Source organism: Oncorhynchus tshawytscha, linkage group LG11, assembly GCF_018296145.1.
Source record: "Oncorhynchus tshawytscha isolate Ot180627B linkage group LG11, Otsh_v2.0, whole genome shotgun sequence".
Classification (NCBI taxonomy): Eukaryota; Metazoa; Chordata; class Actinopteri; order Salmoniformes; family Salmonidae; genus Oncorhynchus; species Oncorhynchus tshawytscha.
In genome coordinates, this window is record NC_056439.1 from 37744143 (window position 1) to 37761018 (window position 16876).

The 16876-nt window shown below is 44.4% G+C and overlaps 1 protein-coding gene across 5 annotated transcripts in view; it reads right to left on the reverse strand.

Annotated features, from left to right (window-relative positions):
• The window catches only part of LOC112261959 (serine/threonine-protein kinase D3), a 65761-nt gene that overhangs the window by 19936 nt on the left and 28949 nt on the right, over nucleotides 1-16876 (reverse strand). For 3 of the 5 annotated variants that reach the window (XM_024437611.2, XM_024437612.2, XM_024437613.2), the window contains 2 exons: nucleotides 7715-7853; nucleotides 2236-2367 (listed from right to left, as the gene is read on the reverse strand). In XM_024437611.2, coding sequence (XP_024293379.1) covers nucleotides 2236-2367; nucleotides 7715-7853 — 271 coding nt within the window. Of the gene's footprint in view, nucleotides 1-2235; nucleotides 2368-7714; nucleotides 7854-8859; nucleotides 9363-9411; nucleotides 9471-9584; nucleotides 9789-16876 lie in introns of those variants that run through there. The other 2 variants (XM_024437614.2, XM_024437615.2) reach the window with 2 other exon arrangements.

The window sequence follows — 16876 nt, forward strand, 5'->3', positions numbered from 1 at the left end:
TCTCATTAATATAGGTGTGAGTATTGACGAGGACAAGGCTGGAGATCACTCTGTCATGCTGATCGAGTTTAAATAACAGACTGGAAGCTTCAAAATGAGGGTGGTGTTTGGAATCATTGTTCTTCCTCTGTCAACCATGGTTACCTGCAAGGAAACACGTACCGTCATCATTGCTTTGCACAAAAAGGGATTCACAGGCAAGGATATTGCTGCCAGTAAGATTGCACCGAAATCAACCATTTATCGGATCATAAAGAACTCCAAGGAGAGCGGTTCAATTGATGTGAAGAAAGCGTCACGGCGCCCAAGAAAGTCCAGCAAGCGCCAGGACCATATCCTAAAGTTGATTCAGTTGCGGGATCGGGGCACCACCAGTACAGAGCTTGCTCAGGAATGGCAGCAGGCAGGTGTGAGTGCATCTGCACGCACAGTGAGGCGAAGACTTTTGGAGGATGGCCTAGTGTCAAGAAGGGCAGCAAAGAAGCCACTACTCTCCAAGAAAAACATCAGGGACAGACTGATATTCTGCAAAAGGTACAGGGATTGGACTGCTGAGGACTGGGGTAAAGTCATTTTCTCTGATGAATCCCCTTTCCGATTGTTTGGGGCATCCAGGAAAAAATCTTGTCCAGAGAAGATAAGGTGAGTGCTACCATCAGAGTCCTGTGTCATGCCAACAGTAAAGCATCCTGAGACCATTCATGTGTGGGGTTGCTTCTCAGCCAAGGGAGTGGGCTCACTCACAATTTTGCCTAAGAACACAGCTATGAATAAAGAATGGTACCAACACATCCTCCGAGAGCAACTTCTCCCAACCATCCAGGATCAGTTTGGTAACGAATAATGCCTTTTCCAGCATGATGGAGCACCTTGCCATAAGGCAAAAGTGATAACTAATTGGCTCGGGGAACAAAACATCGGTATTTTAGGTCCATGGCCAGGAAACTCCCCAGACCTTAATCCCATTGAGAATTTGTGGTCAATCCTCAAGAGGCGAGTGGACAAACAAAAACCCACAAATTCTGACAAACTCCCAAGCATTGATTATGCAAGAATGGGCTGCCATCAGTCAGGATGTGGCCCAGAAGTTAATTGACAGCATGCCAGGGCGGATTGCAGAGGTCTTGAAAAAGAAGGGTCAACACTGCAAATATTGACTCTGCATCAACTTCATGTAATTGTCAATAAAAGCCTTTGACACTTATGAAATGCTTGTAATTATAATTCAGTATTCCATAGTAACATCTGACAAAAAAATATATAGACACTGAAGCAGCAAACTTTGTGGAAATTAATATTTGTGTCATTCTCAAAACATTTGGCCACGACTGTATGAAACAGACTTTGGATGTCAGCGTTGGGCTTGATACTCAGCAACATTTCATACCCAGCCATCTTGAGACATCTTAAGACATGTATTAAGACATATTTGTGATGACATCTTGAGATATATTAACACGTCTTAGGAAGGAAACTAAGTACATGAATACGGTAGGAAAGCACTACTTTGATTCTACCCACCAGCTTCATTCTCTTAAACGTCCACATGAGGGCTCTACATGCAGTCATTTGATCTCATCCTTCCTCAAAGAAAGCTTCAAATGCTTTTCAAAGACATAGCATGGAATAAAATAGATCTGATCCAATAGTCACAAATCACATGCAATTCTACATTCCACAATTCCACATTTAATTGCAATTTGACTAGGTATACCAGTCCAAATCTTTCATCCTATTGGAGCGCCTGTTGCATTCCTGTCCCGGCTGGCCCCGGAACAGGTTGTGTTGTACTGAGGGACAGGCTGGATCCATCAGAGAGGGTTAGAGTAGAGCAGCAGCACATGCTTTCTAAAGGGCCTTTGAAGGCTGAGTCCAACGCTTGGCATCAGCACACTGGGCTCAATTCAAACAGGCCAGGCCGGCCATCTCTTCAAAGACCTTCTTTAGTAATGAGAGGAAGTCACACACTCCACTGAGGCTTACTGCTGCACAGTGCTACCAGCCTTAATGTACCTCTCAGATTGGACCAAGAGCAGGGCATGCTTGATTTGTGTGTGTATGAGTGTACGAGTCGGGTAAACATTTGACACCTTGGCTTTCGGTTCACAGTGCACCCCAGCCTTGATGTGAGAGAGAGCTTGATGTGTGTGTGTGTGTGTGTGTGTGTGTGTGTGTGTGTGTGTGTGTGTCGGTGTGTGTGTGTGTGTCGGTGTGTGTGTATGCGTGTGTGCTTACCTTCACATTTGAGCCCCTGCCGGACGAGGCCCCATAGCATCTCCCCACAGTAGTCACAGAAGGTGGGGGCTTTGTATGAGTGGACATAGAGGGCATGGGGGCGGATCTGGAAGTCCTCTACTGTGGCTAAAGCTGCAATTCAGACACAACTTAAAAACAAGAACATGGCAAACAAAACTAAAGCAAAACAAATAAACTTCAAACACAAAAACCCTGAAACCAAATAATGAGAATTACAATTTTTTTAAATAACAATTAAACTTAAAAATATAAATGCAACAACTTCAAAGATTTTGCTGAGTTACAGTTCATATAAGGAAATCAGTCAATTGAAATACATTCATTAGGCCCTAATCTATGGATTTAACATGACTGGGGAGGGGTGCAGCCATGGATGGGGAGCCAGGCCCAGCCAATCAGAATGGGTTTTATCCACAAAAGGGCTTTATTACAGACGATCCCAGACGATGCCGCAGGTGAAGAAGCTGGATGTGGGGCTGGCATGGTCACACTTGGTCTGCGGCTGTGAGGCCGGTTGGACATACTGCCAAATTCTCTAAAATGACATTGAAGGTGGCTTATGGTAGAGAAATTAACATTAAATGATCTGGCAACAGCTTTGGTGGACATCCCTGCATTCAGCATGCCAATTGCATGCTCCCTCAAAACTTGAGACGTCTGTGGCATTCTGTTGTGTAACAAAACTGCACATTTTAGAATGGCCTTTTATTGTCCGTACAGTTAAGAGGTTTCGGGCTCCATTTTCGGCTGAAGTGCTAAACGCTCACTTGTTTTCAACTTCAGCATGTAAAAACTGTCGCTCTTGTGTTTTCCACCCCATTCACCAGGTTCAGAAATGTACCGGTCTAATATCAGCTCGCTTGCACTGATGTGGCAACATTTGAGGTGTGTCCTTTAAGAACAACGAAAAGCAGGTCTTAGCAGTAACACGGTTGGTAATAGCATGGATTTTGTGAGCGGGAGCACAACCTATCCAGCCGTGACGCACAGTGCCCTTGAGCTAGTTAAAAAAAAAACAAGAGAGGAGTGACTGCTCCCAAACTTGATCTTTTAATAAAGCTTTGTTGATTAAGATTTATTTCAAAGCAGTCTCACGAGCCAAAACCTTCATTGATAGGCTTGGCTACTTGGCAAACAAAAAAACAGCCTTCATTGAGGCAGGGGAGGCTATAGGTCTCTACTTGGTTGATTTTTAATTAAATGAGACCCAAATGAGAAAAACCTTTTGTTCTTTATGTTTATAACTACAAGGGTTACAGGTACAAAAAACACATATCCTCTCTTGTTCCATAGCTTCTGACCAAGCTATTTACAAATATTATTGTTGTTTAAAAAAATGGATTGCTTATTTTTCATTTAATTTGATTAAAAACCAGCTCGCATGCAATGGAATTTAGGAGCCGTCTGCTATTTCTGGAGAAGTGTGAATGCCATCTGTAAGATGGTTCCATTACGTTTTTTAAACATTATACTGTATTTGGGACATTATCTTAATATTCTCTTTTTCAGATTCTGTGAAAAGTGTGGATGTGCGTAAAACCCTCCATTGTCTGTGTTGCCTTAATATTATATGCCTACAGGGAGAAATGATGGCGCCTGTAACTGTATTTAGACAGCCTATTTTAAACTAGTCGTTTCGATTAGAATTATTCACTCTCATTTTAGGCTTTATCAATAGTGAATTTAATCTTGCTTATTGACAATGTTTGGCATATCCATGGCTCAACCATAATGCAATTTATAGTAGGCTAGCCCCTATATCAGTGTAAATGCTATGTTTTAACAATATATTTCCATATTGAAACCAAGCAATTACTTCGAACAATGTGGACTGAAAACATGTTCAACATATTTAGCAGAGATGGGATAGGCCTACATTTTGTTATTTTGTTTCTGTATGCTTTTAGTTATTTTATTTACCAAACTAGGCTATTATGGACTACACTGGAATTGATGACAACGCAGTACATAAAATACCATAAATACGCAACTTGAAGCAACCACATATTTAACCAAGGAGCACGTTCGGATTGGCCAGTGAGGAGACACTGTTTATTCATCAAAACCCAGCCTTTTCACGCCACCGCCAGCTACTGGGCCCATAATTCCTGAAGTCAAAACAGCAAAAATATTTCTGACAGACCTGGACCTATAAACTGTGCACATAGAATGCATCCATATCAGAGAGTCTGACCTGGGAAGTAACTTAGAACAGGCAGTTATGTACAGTAAGAGATGCTGGAGTGGAAAGCTGTTCTGTTCCGAGGTCGTAGTTTCTCTCACTAGGGCTCAGTGCTATAACATCCCATTAACAGCTCAGTGCTATAACATCCCATTAACAGCTCAGTGCTATAACATCCCATTAACAGCTCAGTGCTATAACATCCCATTAACAGCTCAGTGCTATAACATCCCATTAACAGCCCAGCGCTATAACATCCCATTAAACAGCCCAGTGCTATAACATCCCATTAACAGCTCAGTGCTATAACATCCCATTAACAGCTCAGTGCTATAACATCCCATTAACAGCCCAGCTCTATAACATCCCATTAACAGCCCAGTGCTATAACATCCCATTAACAGCTCAGTGTGCTATAACATCCCATTAACAGCTCAGTGCTATAACATCCCATTAACAGCTCAGTGCTATAACATCCCATTAACAGCTCAGTGCTATAACATCCCATTAACAGCCCAGTGCTATAACATCCCATTAACAGCTCAGTGCTATAACATCCCATTAACAGCTCAGTGCTATAACATCCCAGCGCTATTCCCAACAGCCCAGCGCTATAACATCCCATTAACAGCCCAGTGCTATAACATCCCATTAACAGCTCAGTGCTATAACATCCCATTAACAGCTCAGTGCTATAACATCCCATTAACAGCCCAGCGCTATAACATCCCATTAACAGCCCAGTGCTATAACATCCCATTAACGGCTCAGTGCTATAACAGCTACTTACAGTAGGAGGCGGTACAGCAGAAACTAACAACAGGCTACAAGGTTGTCTACAACATCACCTGTTTCAGAGTGGTATGGCATTACAGAGCACACTAAAGACCACTGAGACAGACCGTCTCATTCAACAGAACAGGACCAGAGAAGACCACATCCCATGATAATGATGCTCTTTAATAAGCTAGTTCATAGTATGGTTTGGTTTGTTTCCTATCTGGACTGAAACACAAGGTAGGCCCAGCCATTACTCAGGGAACTTTTCTCCATCTGCTGCTGTGGTTTGTGTTGGAGGTATATGAGTGAGGTCATTCTTGGAAGGGACAGTTAGTTCACAGGAGTGACTCATCCAAGATGTGAATAAGAGATCGCTATTCGCTACCAAACCTGTGTGACCGCATCCCCCCAGCACTGGAGAGAAAAGAGATCAATCTCTTTCTCACAGTTCTTTTGGAATCATTTATGCTGTTGTGGTTTTCCCATTGACCAACAAGGGAATCATAATCTTTTACGCCAGAATTTAGGTGGAAAACCCTGTGTAATGTCACAAATTATTTGTGTGTGTTTTTTCTGATCCAGCTTTACAATAAGACCAAGTTGACATACCAGTATTCAATGAAGGATGCACCAGGGACAGTAGCTGTTCTCAGTAGCTGTTGCCGTGACGAGATGCAGCTCTGAACAACAAATGTGACATCTATCCACTTAGGGAATAAAATTTACTTTACTGACAATCCCCAAATACCTGGAAGAGAGAACATTCTTTGGAAGATAAGAGAGAGAAAAAGACACCAGGAAGAAAGGGAGAGCAAAACAGATGGCTGTGGGGAGGAACACAGATGAGCGATAGTGGGGCCTCCACAGATCAACTTATGACTTTCTACTGCAGGTCCTTGGACTGTCAAATCTAAAGGTCCAAGCTTAAAAAGCAGCACTGTTGATTTCCATGTTAAAATTATGCATATGGACACACAGCACCTCCATATGAATAATATATATTTCATTAACTAGCTATATAGATTAATTTAGTTGCTAATAAACTCGGCCGTGAGTCGAACTTCAAAGCATAAAAAGAACTCAAGAAAGTCACATGCCACCACACTGGTCATAGCTCCCTGGCAAAAAAACACATGAAAGAAGGCATTCATGGGCTTTTCAAACACATCGAGGAAAAAAAACGCACAGCCTATTAACGGCCTCAACTTTATGAAATGGTTGTTGAGATGTTTTGCATCAAACACCATAGAAGATTGAGCCAATAAAGAGTTTTTCACAAGCAGCAGGCCTGACATCAATGTGATGTCTGTTTGTTTTCATTTTTGACTAATCAGGCATCACAAGTGTCCATCAGACATAATTCAGAAGTTATAGTCTATAACATACATCGGCGACTAAAAGTGCTATAAAACAAATATATACATCCATTTTGTATGCCATATCCTGTCAAATAAGAGGGATGCTGAGTGAGAAACAAACAGTGAGTGGGATTATTGGACCAAACAGCCCTCTCTCCATGTCCAACCCCCTGGTTAGGGATGGCCTTTCCACTATTTCCAGTGCCGCCCTGCACAGCCCAGCATGTTTATACTCAGTGGGTCCACTACAATCACTTACTGCAGAGAAAACAAGCCAGGCCCTTTGAGTCCAGCGCCAAGAGAACCCTGAGCTGTTTGTCTCTCACAGCCACAGAACTGAACAACAGGTCTCAAAGAATTTATAGGAATCAATGGTGTCTTTAAAGTATTTAATTCATGTAAATTAGAAGCAACTAAGGGAAGGATAAATAGTATGATTTAAAAAATTCCTATTTTCAGTGTGCCAGACTAGAACAGCAAAGCATATCGGAGCTTGCATTGCACCAGTTTGACACATGTAGATCTCCTCAGCATATGCAGACCAACTACAAGGCTAAGACGAGGAAGCAGGGTGGATGTAGAGCTTGTGGATGTGACAATACTCTGACCTCACACAGCCATCCAGGTGCAACACTGAGGTTGAAACCTGTCAACTGTCTGAACCCAGAGGGAAGGAGACAGAGGTCTCCTGGATACACTCATTTGGGGCTCACTGCTAAACACCAGCAGATCAGATCCATCCGGCCGCAGAGTTATTTCATGTCTGGATCCATGCAGACAATGCTTCTAGTTCTACCGCGGAGAGAGAGAGAGGGAGGAGGGGGATGTACAGTCCAGGTGGTGGGACTGTGAGGTGCTTCCCAATGAAGACAGATGGAACCGAAAAGAATGCCTTTACGAGCCAGTGTTTGTTAGACTCAATAGTCAGCAGGAAACTGAAATCATCTGTGACCGGAAAAGAGAGGGGAAACTAGCCACCTGTCTCTCTGGAGGTGAGCTTTAGATAGGCGTGAAACAGCACTGTATAACACACAGGTTTGAATTACAGAAAATGTTGTTTACTAAATTAGTACATATAGCCTAAAGTCAAAATGTTAATAAAAGCTGTTCGGGTTGAACCCAGTTCAGAACTACTCACCAGAAAGCACCACCTCTATCAGATCTCCCTCGTGGATATCTTCTGCTGACGTCAGCCTCTGAAGGATGTTCTCAGAGGTCAGGTCATGGCGGAAGAGCAGGATCTTGTCATACATGCCAAAGAAGCCACACTCCGGGAACTGGCGAGGAAGAAACAGAAAAACGCTTGTGAGTATCCACTATATCCAGAACGCAATGTCTGGAACGCGTATAATCTACTGGCTCGAACAACAATATACACACAATAACTCGTATACACTTTTTGAAATTGGCATCAGCTGATCAAGACCCTGTCTTAATATTCATTCAACAGTTGTTTACTCTTTATTTTTCCCTTCTCATGTGGTTTGGGGACATTTATGATTATGTTCAATGCGGTTTCCCATATTTACTGGACAAGTGCTACTAATTTATGGTTGGCCCCCATCTGATAAATATAAGTTTATATTGTATACAGTACTATATAGAGCTCCTTCTCTGACTCACGGAGTAATGGCTGCCTTTATACAGTCATCATAGCCAGAGCCAGCAAGCCTGTGGTGTAGGAATGGAACGGGGGTGTGTGTGTGGAATGAACACTCGGCTGAATATCACCACAGAGGGAGAGAGAGAGGGAAACACAGCTGTTTCATCCACCCAAGCTACAATGAGTCACACACACACACACTCCTGCTCCCATTAACTACTTCCTGTGGCTCACGTCAGCAGTCAACGTGGAGGATGGAGGAGAATTCAAAAACACACTGGCTCAGGAAGAGAGCTCACATTCAAACACCTTTATCCCCTGAAACAGTGGAATGCACTGATTACAGCGGAAGGAAAAAACTTTCAAATGGCTAATCAATATAGCATTCCACTCTTCTCCATACAGCAATACAAGTAGGCAGAGTGCCATTAGGTGGAGGCTATTGATAATGAAACATTTATATCAAAACCGCACTGACATAGCCATTGTAATAACATTGTAATAACTTTTCTAGTCGACGATGTGGAATAGTTACTGACTGTCAGTAATAATTTATTGCAGAAATTCTATCCAGCAGCATTAGGAGCAAAATGACAACTAAGCATCTGCTAGAAAAGACAGAAGTGTCTTGCTTGTCTTGCTAGCCTTGGTTCTCAGCAGACAGTCTGAGGTGAGCTCACGTCAACAATGCTCTCCAGTAGCTGTGATGTAACCTCCAGCTTGGCAGTCCGTCAGGGCTGGGCCAGGTAATGCTCTGGACTCTCAGATAATGGCCCAGGCCATCAGACAGCAAGCAGTGAGGGAAACAGGAGAGGAGAGGATAGGGGAGGAGGGGTTAACATCCTGAGAGGAGTGACAGAGGAGCAGCAGCGTCCTGCAACACAGCCAGGAAGTAAGCCAAGTCAATACTGAGTCACTTCCTGGTCCCAGACCCACAGTTTCCACACAACTTCCACTGCTCGTGTCAAGACACAAAGGTTAAACACACATACATGCACACACTCACTAAATCACTGGCGTCCGCACACCCGCTCACCTGGCTACAGCATATCTTCTTTTCATACACACATCCATTGTGGTGTCATGTAGCAAAGTGGACATTTCACAACCTTTCTGAGGTTTCTCAGTCCAACATTTCCACTGGACATGGAGTTCTGTATAAGAAAAGTAGCCTGTCTCTTGCTATGCCTGACGACACTGTATGACACTGTAACCATGGATCTCTCACTCACCGTCTTCCCTCGCAGGGGAGGTCATGTCCTCTGTCTGGCAGGAAGACGATGCCCAGTTCCTGTGAAGGGCAGCAATGCCGTTTTTCACTCCTCTCATCTCTCCCTTCATGAAATGATAAAATGTGTTTCCCCAACCCTTCTGCCAGTCAGCCAGCCAGTCAAGAGAAGCCTACCTTCATCAGCAGTGTGTCATATTCAGATGTAAGGGTCGATAGGGGCTGTCAGGGCGGAAGAGAGCCAAAGAAGGGATGGATGGATGTAGGGGGCCATCCTGTGTGGCGCTCATCAAAGCGGGCCCCTGGCGGAGGCCCCCTACAGAGCTGCTTCTCCCTGCCAAGATGGCTGCTCTGGCAGGCTCACCTAACACAGCTGCTTCCCTGTCAGGGTCACACACAATGCCCACGGAACAATGTGAGCAGTAACACAACGGCCAATGAGGCCCACGGGCACCAGGGTTGGCACACGATACAGCAGAGAGGAGAACAGCTGGAGCTCCTAAAATGCTTCTCTCCAGGGTGGTGGAGCCACGGCTGCAGGCTGACACCAGGAAATAGGACACCAGGAAAGAGGACACCAGGAAAGAGAACACCAGGAAAGAGGACACCAGGAAAGAGAACACCAGGAAAGAGGACAGGGTTAGGGACTACACTGACAAACTATGCAAACTGCTTTTAAATGAGCATCAACCAGAATTACTGTACTGAATTAACCCTTACATACACATTATTATACACCCCCTAAACAGCACATTCAATGTGCCTAGTTCCCAGAGCAGCAGAGCAGAGCCTTGCTGAAGGCCATTAAATGGCCCAGTCATGTAAACACTGATAAACTCCTGTGTTTAAAAGGCCTCCTTTATGCCTAATGCATATGGAACATGAAAGGCTCCGTCTGTTAGCAGCTGCCTTACATAACTGCATGATCATCCAGCGCTCCCGGCTGGCCTAGGCTCTGGCTCTAATCTGAGGGGGTAGCCCTTGCATCTAGTCTGCCTTTATACACAGTAGACCAGTCTGCATCTCCTCCTGTAAGCCTGATTCAGTCGGATGAAGGTCCATAGACTGAAGCATCGCTATGCTTTTGGTCTGTCTAGCCTAATCCACCCATGGCCAGTACTAGTTTTCTAGATGCGTCTAGTGGGAAGGAGGGCTGAGAAGGCTGGGAAAAGGGAGAGGGAGGGTGCTCACACACACCATAACAATGACCCCAGTGTTAGGGCTACTGCCTCTGGCTTTAATGTAGCTGAGATAAGCTGGGGTCCTGCGGAGAGCAGGGAACAAAGAGATAAGATTCCCCGGTGGGGAGAAGTGACCGCAAAGCCTCTGTGTGTGTGTGTGTGTGTTGCCGTGTTGGCCCTGGCTGTGAAGACAGGGAGCTGAAAGGAGGGTGTGAGAGTGAGGAGAGCGCAGTGGATAGGGATCTTATGATAGCTGTCCTGCTTTCCACAGGATACCACTTCACTAGGCTTGGTGTTTATCCAAATGTAGACATTACTAAACAACATCAAGAACGTGTACCTTTACACAGCTTCATGTTTCCAAAACAAGAGACATCCTAAGTCATACTTTGAAGTGCTTCATTGCATGGCTCTAGCATTGTCAGGGTGAGGTTTTCCTCAATACGTCTTACATTCCTAATCTCCAGACCCAGGGCCCCGGGACCATCCCCCTCCACTCCCCCTTCTGCCCTGCTCTGAGACTTGGCCAGCTGGATTCACCTCCTGTTGGCATTTACTGCAACACTTTCTACTGCACGTAGTTCCCATTCCAGCTGAATGCAGCTCAGGTCTACAGATTGGTACAGTTCTGTATTGGGGAAAGGGCTGGGTAGGGGGCTGTGGAGAGAGCTGGGTAGAGGGCTGTGGAGAGAGCTGGGTAGAGGGCTGTGGAGAGAGCTGGGTAGAGGGCTGTGGAGAGAGCTGGGTAGAGGGCTGTGGAGAGAGCTGTGTAGAGGGCTGGGTAGAGGGCTGTGGAGAGAGCTGGGTAGAGGGCTATGTAGAGGGCTGGGTAGAGAGCTGTGTAGAGGGCTGGGTAGAGGGCTCTGGAGAGGGCTGGGTAGAGGGCTCTGGAGAGGGCTGGGTAGAGGGCTGTGGAGAGGGCTCTGGAGAGGGAAAGGTAGAGGGCTCTGGAGAGGGCAAGGTAGAGGGCTCTGGAGAGGGCAAGGTAGAGGGCTCTGGAGAGGGCAAGGGCTCTGGAGAGGGCTGAGTAGAGGGCTGGGTAGAGGGCTGGGTGAGGGCTCTGGAGAGGGCTGGGTAGAGGGCTGGGTGAGGGCTCTGGAGAGGGCTGGGTAGAGGGCTCTGGAGGGGGCTCTGAAGAGGGCTCTGGAGAGGGCTGGGTAGGGGGCTCTGGAGAGGGCTGGGTAGAGGGCTCTGGAGAGTAGTGGATCAGGTTGGTGTCCACATCACTAAGGAATTAACACTAACACAGTCATGAAAAAGGCACGACAACACCTCTCCCCCCCAGGAGGCTGAAAAGATTTGTCATGGGCCCTCAGGTCCTCAAAATGTTCTACAGCTGCACCATTGGGAGCATCTTGACTGGCTGCGTCACCACCTGGTATGGCAACTGCTTGGCATCTAACCGCAAGCCGCTACAGAGGGTAGTGCGTACGGCCCAGTACACCAGTACACGGCCCGGTACACCAGCTTCCGGACATCCAGGACCTCTATACCAGGCAGTGTCAGAGAAAGGCCCTAAAAATGGACAAAGACTCCAGCCTATCAAGTCTTAAACTGTCCTCTCAGCTACCACATGGTAAGCAGTACCGATGCACCAAGTCTGGAACCAACAGGATCCTGTACAGCTTTTACCCCCAAGCCATAAGACTGCTAAATAGTCCACCAAATAGCTACCCGGACTATCTCCATTGACCCTATAGAGGGCTGGGTAGTATTACTGTACTTAATAGATCCAAAATGGGGTATAGCCTGGTGATTGTTCAATTTATGCATGACTGTATGCATGACTATAAGGAACTTTAGATGAACGCTTCTGCTGAATGGCATATATCATATATTGATTGTGTATACAGTACCATTCAAAAGTTTGGACACACCTACTCATTCAAATGTTTTTCTTTATTTTTACTATTTTCTACATTGTAGAATAATAGTGAAGACATCAAAATTATGAAATAACACATATGGAATCATGTAGTAACCATAAAAGTATTAAACAAATCAAAAAATAGATTTTAGATTCTTCAAAATAGCCACTCTTTGCCTTGATGACAGCTTTGCACACTATTGGCATTCTCTCAACCAGCTTCACCTGGAATAATTTTCCAACAGTCTTGAAGGAGTTCCCACAAATGCTGCGCAAATAGCCCTTACACAGCCTGGAGGTCTGCTGTGTCATTGTCCTGTTGAAAAACAAATAATAGTCCCACTAAGTGCAAACCAGATGGGATGGCATATTGCTGCAGAATGCTGTGGTCGCCATGCTGGTTAAGTGTGCCTTGAATTTTAAATAAATCACAGACAGTGTCACCAGCAAAGAACCCCCACACCTCCTCCATGCTTCACAGTGGGAACCACACATGCGGAGATAATCCGTTCACCTACTCTGTCATCAAGGCAAAGGGTGGCAACATTGAAGAATCTCAAATATAATATATTTTGATTTGTTTCACACTTATTTGGTTACTACATGATTCCATGTGTTATTTCATAGTTTTAATGACTTTAATGATGATTCTACAATCTAGAAAATAGTCCAAATAAAGCAAAACAATCTGGAATGAGTCGGTGTCCAAACGTTTGACTAGTACTGTAAATATATTGATTATATATATATATATATATATATATACATACAGTTTATTGAGCATATTGATTGGTTGCACTGAGGCACTTGCATTGGCAAGCTCTATTGTAGCTGTGTTGTTGTTAGGCAATAAAGATGACTAACATAACAGAGTGGCATCCAGGCTGGTTAGAGAAATGGCACACACATCTTGGGTCAGGTCCCATAGTAACTAAGCATGGCCTTTGTAATCAACACACACTGTGGGGCTAACAGCACACAACCATTCAGCCCTACCCTGCACAAAGACATGCAGGCGACCACACACACACACACCAAAGACACCAACATGACGAATCAATGTGTGAGGTCCGTGCGGCACACTAGAAAGCCGAGTGGAAAAGAGCTTCACCACGGTAAGCCTTTGTTAAACTAACTAATCTGCCATTGATATGCTAAATCCCGTTAGAGGCAGAAAGAGAGGGAAGGGAGGGATGGACGGGGCAGACGAGAAATATGATACATTTCAATGAGTTCCAAAAACAAATAGCCTCAGAACAGACATGGAAAATCGAGTCTGACACAACTGTTCTGGTTTGAATGAACAAACCCGTCAGGGCTGTAGTTAGTCCCTGAGAAACCAGATTTACTTATTGCTTAACTGCAACAAATTTCAAAAGAACACTGCATTTAAGATGCTACTGAATTTGAGAATTGATGTTGTCATAAATCACCCATCATGATTGGTGTATCTTAACATGTATAGTGATCAGTGGCACCAATGTAAAACATTCCTTCAATGTGTTAAAATCTCAAATATTTTCTAACTCAGAGAAGGAAATGGGATGTGTAGTGCATGCTCTATGCTGGTGTGTGTATGTGTGTGCGTCTATATGTGTGTGTGTTAGCGTGTGGGGGTCCAAAGGGTATCAGTGATCAGGGCGAGAGGAGGGTGGTAACAGGGAAACCCTGTCAGAGAGGAGAGAGGGGAGCTGGCAGGGTCTGACAGATGGACACATGATTACACTGAGGAAGGTGTGCTGTCTGACCCAGGCTGCCTTACACCTTTATGAGGCTGGCCCTGGTCCAGTCTACAGTGATGGACAGCTACAGCACAGGGTTTGGTTAACCAAACCCATGTTTCAACAAGCAACTGGTACTGCTATTTGGCTGTGTAATATGAAGGATGATACTCAAGGAGAACATGAAACCAAATAAATCAAATTAGCTAAATATTGCTGATTCATGGCTGATTTAAGATGAAAACCTCAACCCTGTTATGGTCAATCCTGTTACATTATTGGCACTCTTCTCTCTCTCTCTCCAGTGGTGGCAGGTAGCCTAGTGGTTAAGAGCGTTGGGTCAGTAACACAAAGGTTAAATCCCTGAGCCAGCAAGGTGGTAAAATTAACCATTCTGCCTTTGAGCAAGGCAGGAAAACCCCCAACAACACTTGCTCCCCGGGTGCCGACGACATGGACGTCAAATAAGACAGCCCCTCCACACCTCTCTGATTCAGAGTTAAATGCAGAAGACACATTTTGGTTGAATGCATTCAGTTGTGCAAATGAATTTCCTTCCACTAGTAACTCTGCAGCAACATACAGAGAAGTGAGATCATGTGATTCCTGTAAGGGTATAGCCTCTACACCAGAACTAAGCATTACATGGTCAATATTATTATATATATATATATATATATATATATATATGTGTACCTTTATTTAACTAGGCAAGTCAGTTAAGAACAATTTCTTATTTACAATGACAACCTAGGAACAGTGGATGAACTGCCTTGTACAGGGGCAGAATGACAGATTTTTACCTTGTCAGCTCGGGGATTCGATCTAGCAACCTTTCAGTTACTGGCCCAATGCTCTAACCACTAGGCTACCAATAAGTTAGGGCCACAATCATTTCAGAACCACAGAAGACTTACAGTTAACCTTTAGTAGAATATTATTGGGTTGCTTCAGGAAAAGAGCACATTTTGTGTCCATTTGATATTTTAACTAGAAATTGTGCACCAATGTTGAATTTTAAAAGCCCGTTTAAAAGCCACCCAAAGGGCATCCAGCCAACTTAACACAACTGTGGGAAGCATTGGAGTCAACAAGGGCCAGCATCCCTGTGGAAAGCTTTCAACACCTTGTAGACTCCATGCCCAGAGGAATTGAGGCTGTTCTAAGGGCAAAAGGAGGCCAAAAGCCTAAAAGCGGAATCTAGTTTAGCTGGAAGGAATAGGTGATTTATGAGTTATTACATATAGGACCTTGAATAGAGAAATCTGAGTTTAAAGTGTTGAAGAAATTGAGTCCACATTTTAAGAGCACTGATAAGTATTGGATAGGATGAGTAGCGCGAAGCTAAGAGAGGAAGAATGGAGGTGATTAATGCTGACAAAGAGGAAGAGAAACAGGAGTTGGTTTCTGTTTGACACCAGTAAACAGTATTTTGTATATTTGCTGCCCAGTAATAATACATAAAGTTTTTAAATTGTAATTTTTTTTACCCCTTTTTCTCCCCAATTTCGTGGTATCCAATTGTTTTAGTAGCTACTATCTTGTCTCATCGCTACAACTCCCGTACGGGCTCGGGAGAGACGAAGGTCGAAAGTCATGGGTCCTCCGATACACAACCCAACCAAGCCGCACTGCTTCTTAACACAGCGCGCATCCAACCCGGAAGCCAGCCGCACCAATGTGTTGGAGGAAACACCGTGCACCTGGCAACCTTGGTTAGTGCGCCCGGCCCACCACAGCTGGCGCTGCAGTACAGCGCCCCTTAACCACTGCACCACCCGGGAGGCCCAATACATAAAGTTAGGAAAGGCTAATCCTCTGTGTTCTCTCTCTCTGGTGGAATGCTTTACGTATTCTTGAACTGCCATCGCCCCATAAAAACTAACACATATGTTTAGCTACTGAAATAAAAAAAGACTTGGGTAGAAAAAGGAGACGTTGAAACAAATACAGAAATCTGGGCAATACATTCATCTTAATGGAATTCCCTTTACCAAATAAAGTACGAAAGAGAATACTCCATCTCTGAAATTCTAGTGTAAGTTTGTTAATCAGGGGAATAAAGTAAAGTTATCATCCAGCAGAGAGGACAAGGTACGGGTGATATTGAGCCCTAAATATTTAATGGAAAGGTCTCCTGCAGAATTTGTAATGCTAATTCATGAATAGACCAAAAATGTCCTCTATGACTTTTAGCAAACACTCAAATCACATTGAGTGCAGTGTTGTACGTTCACTAAGGTACTGAGTGCCAGAGGTGAGACCGTTTTTTAAATGTATCCTTTATTTAACCAGAGAAGTCACATTGAGATTTACATCTCTTTTTCAAGTAAGCCCTGGCCACGATAAAGCCCATCACAAGACTGGAGTGTGAAACGAGGTGTTTTATCTGCCATAATGCAGCCATTCATAGCTGTGTATGACATTGTTTATCAGCACAAAGAACAGCCTGGCCCTTCAACCCCAAACCGACAGACCTACCGGGAAGCACAAGATGTTATTCAGTTGTTTTCGTGGCCTGGTGAACTAAGGTGTCTTGATGAAGCCATAGAGGAAGCAGACCTTAGAATGTTGATTGTGGATGTGTCACTGTTGTCGTGTTGTGGTGGTAAGGCATTATAGACGGAGCGATTGGTCAGAGAAGGATCCGCTACAGGTTAAAGGTTCAATTCCAAATGTGACTCAGTGGCTTGAATGCAA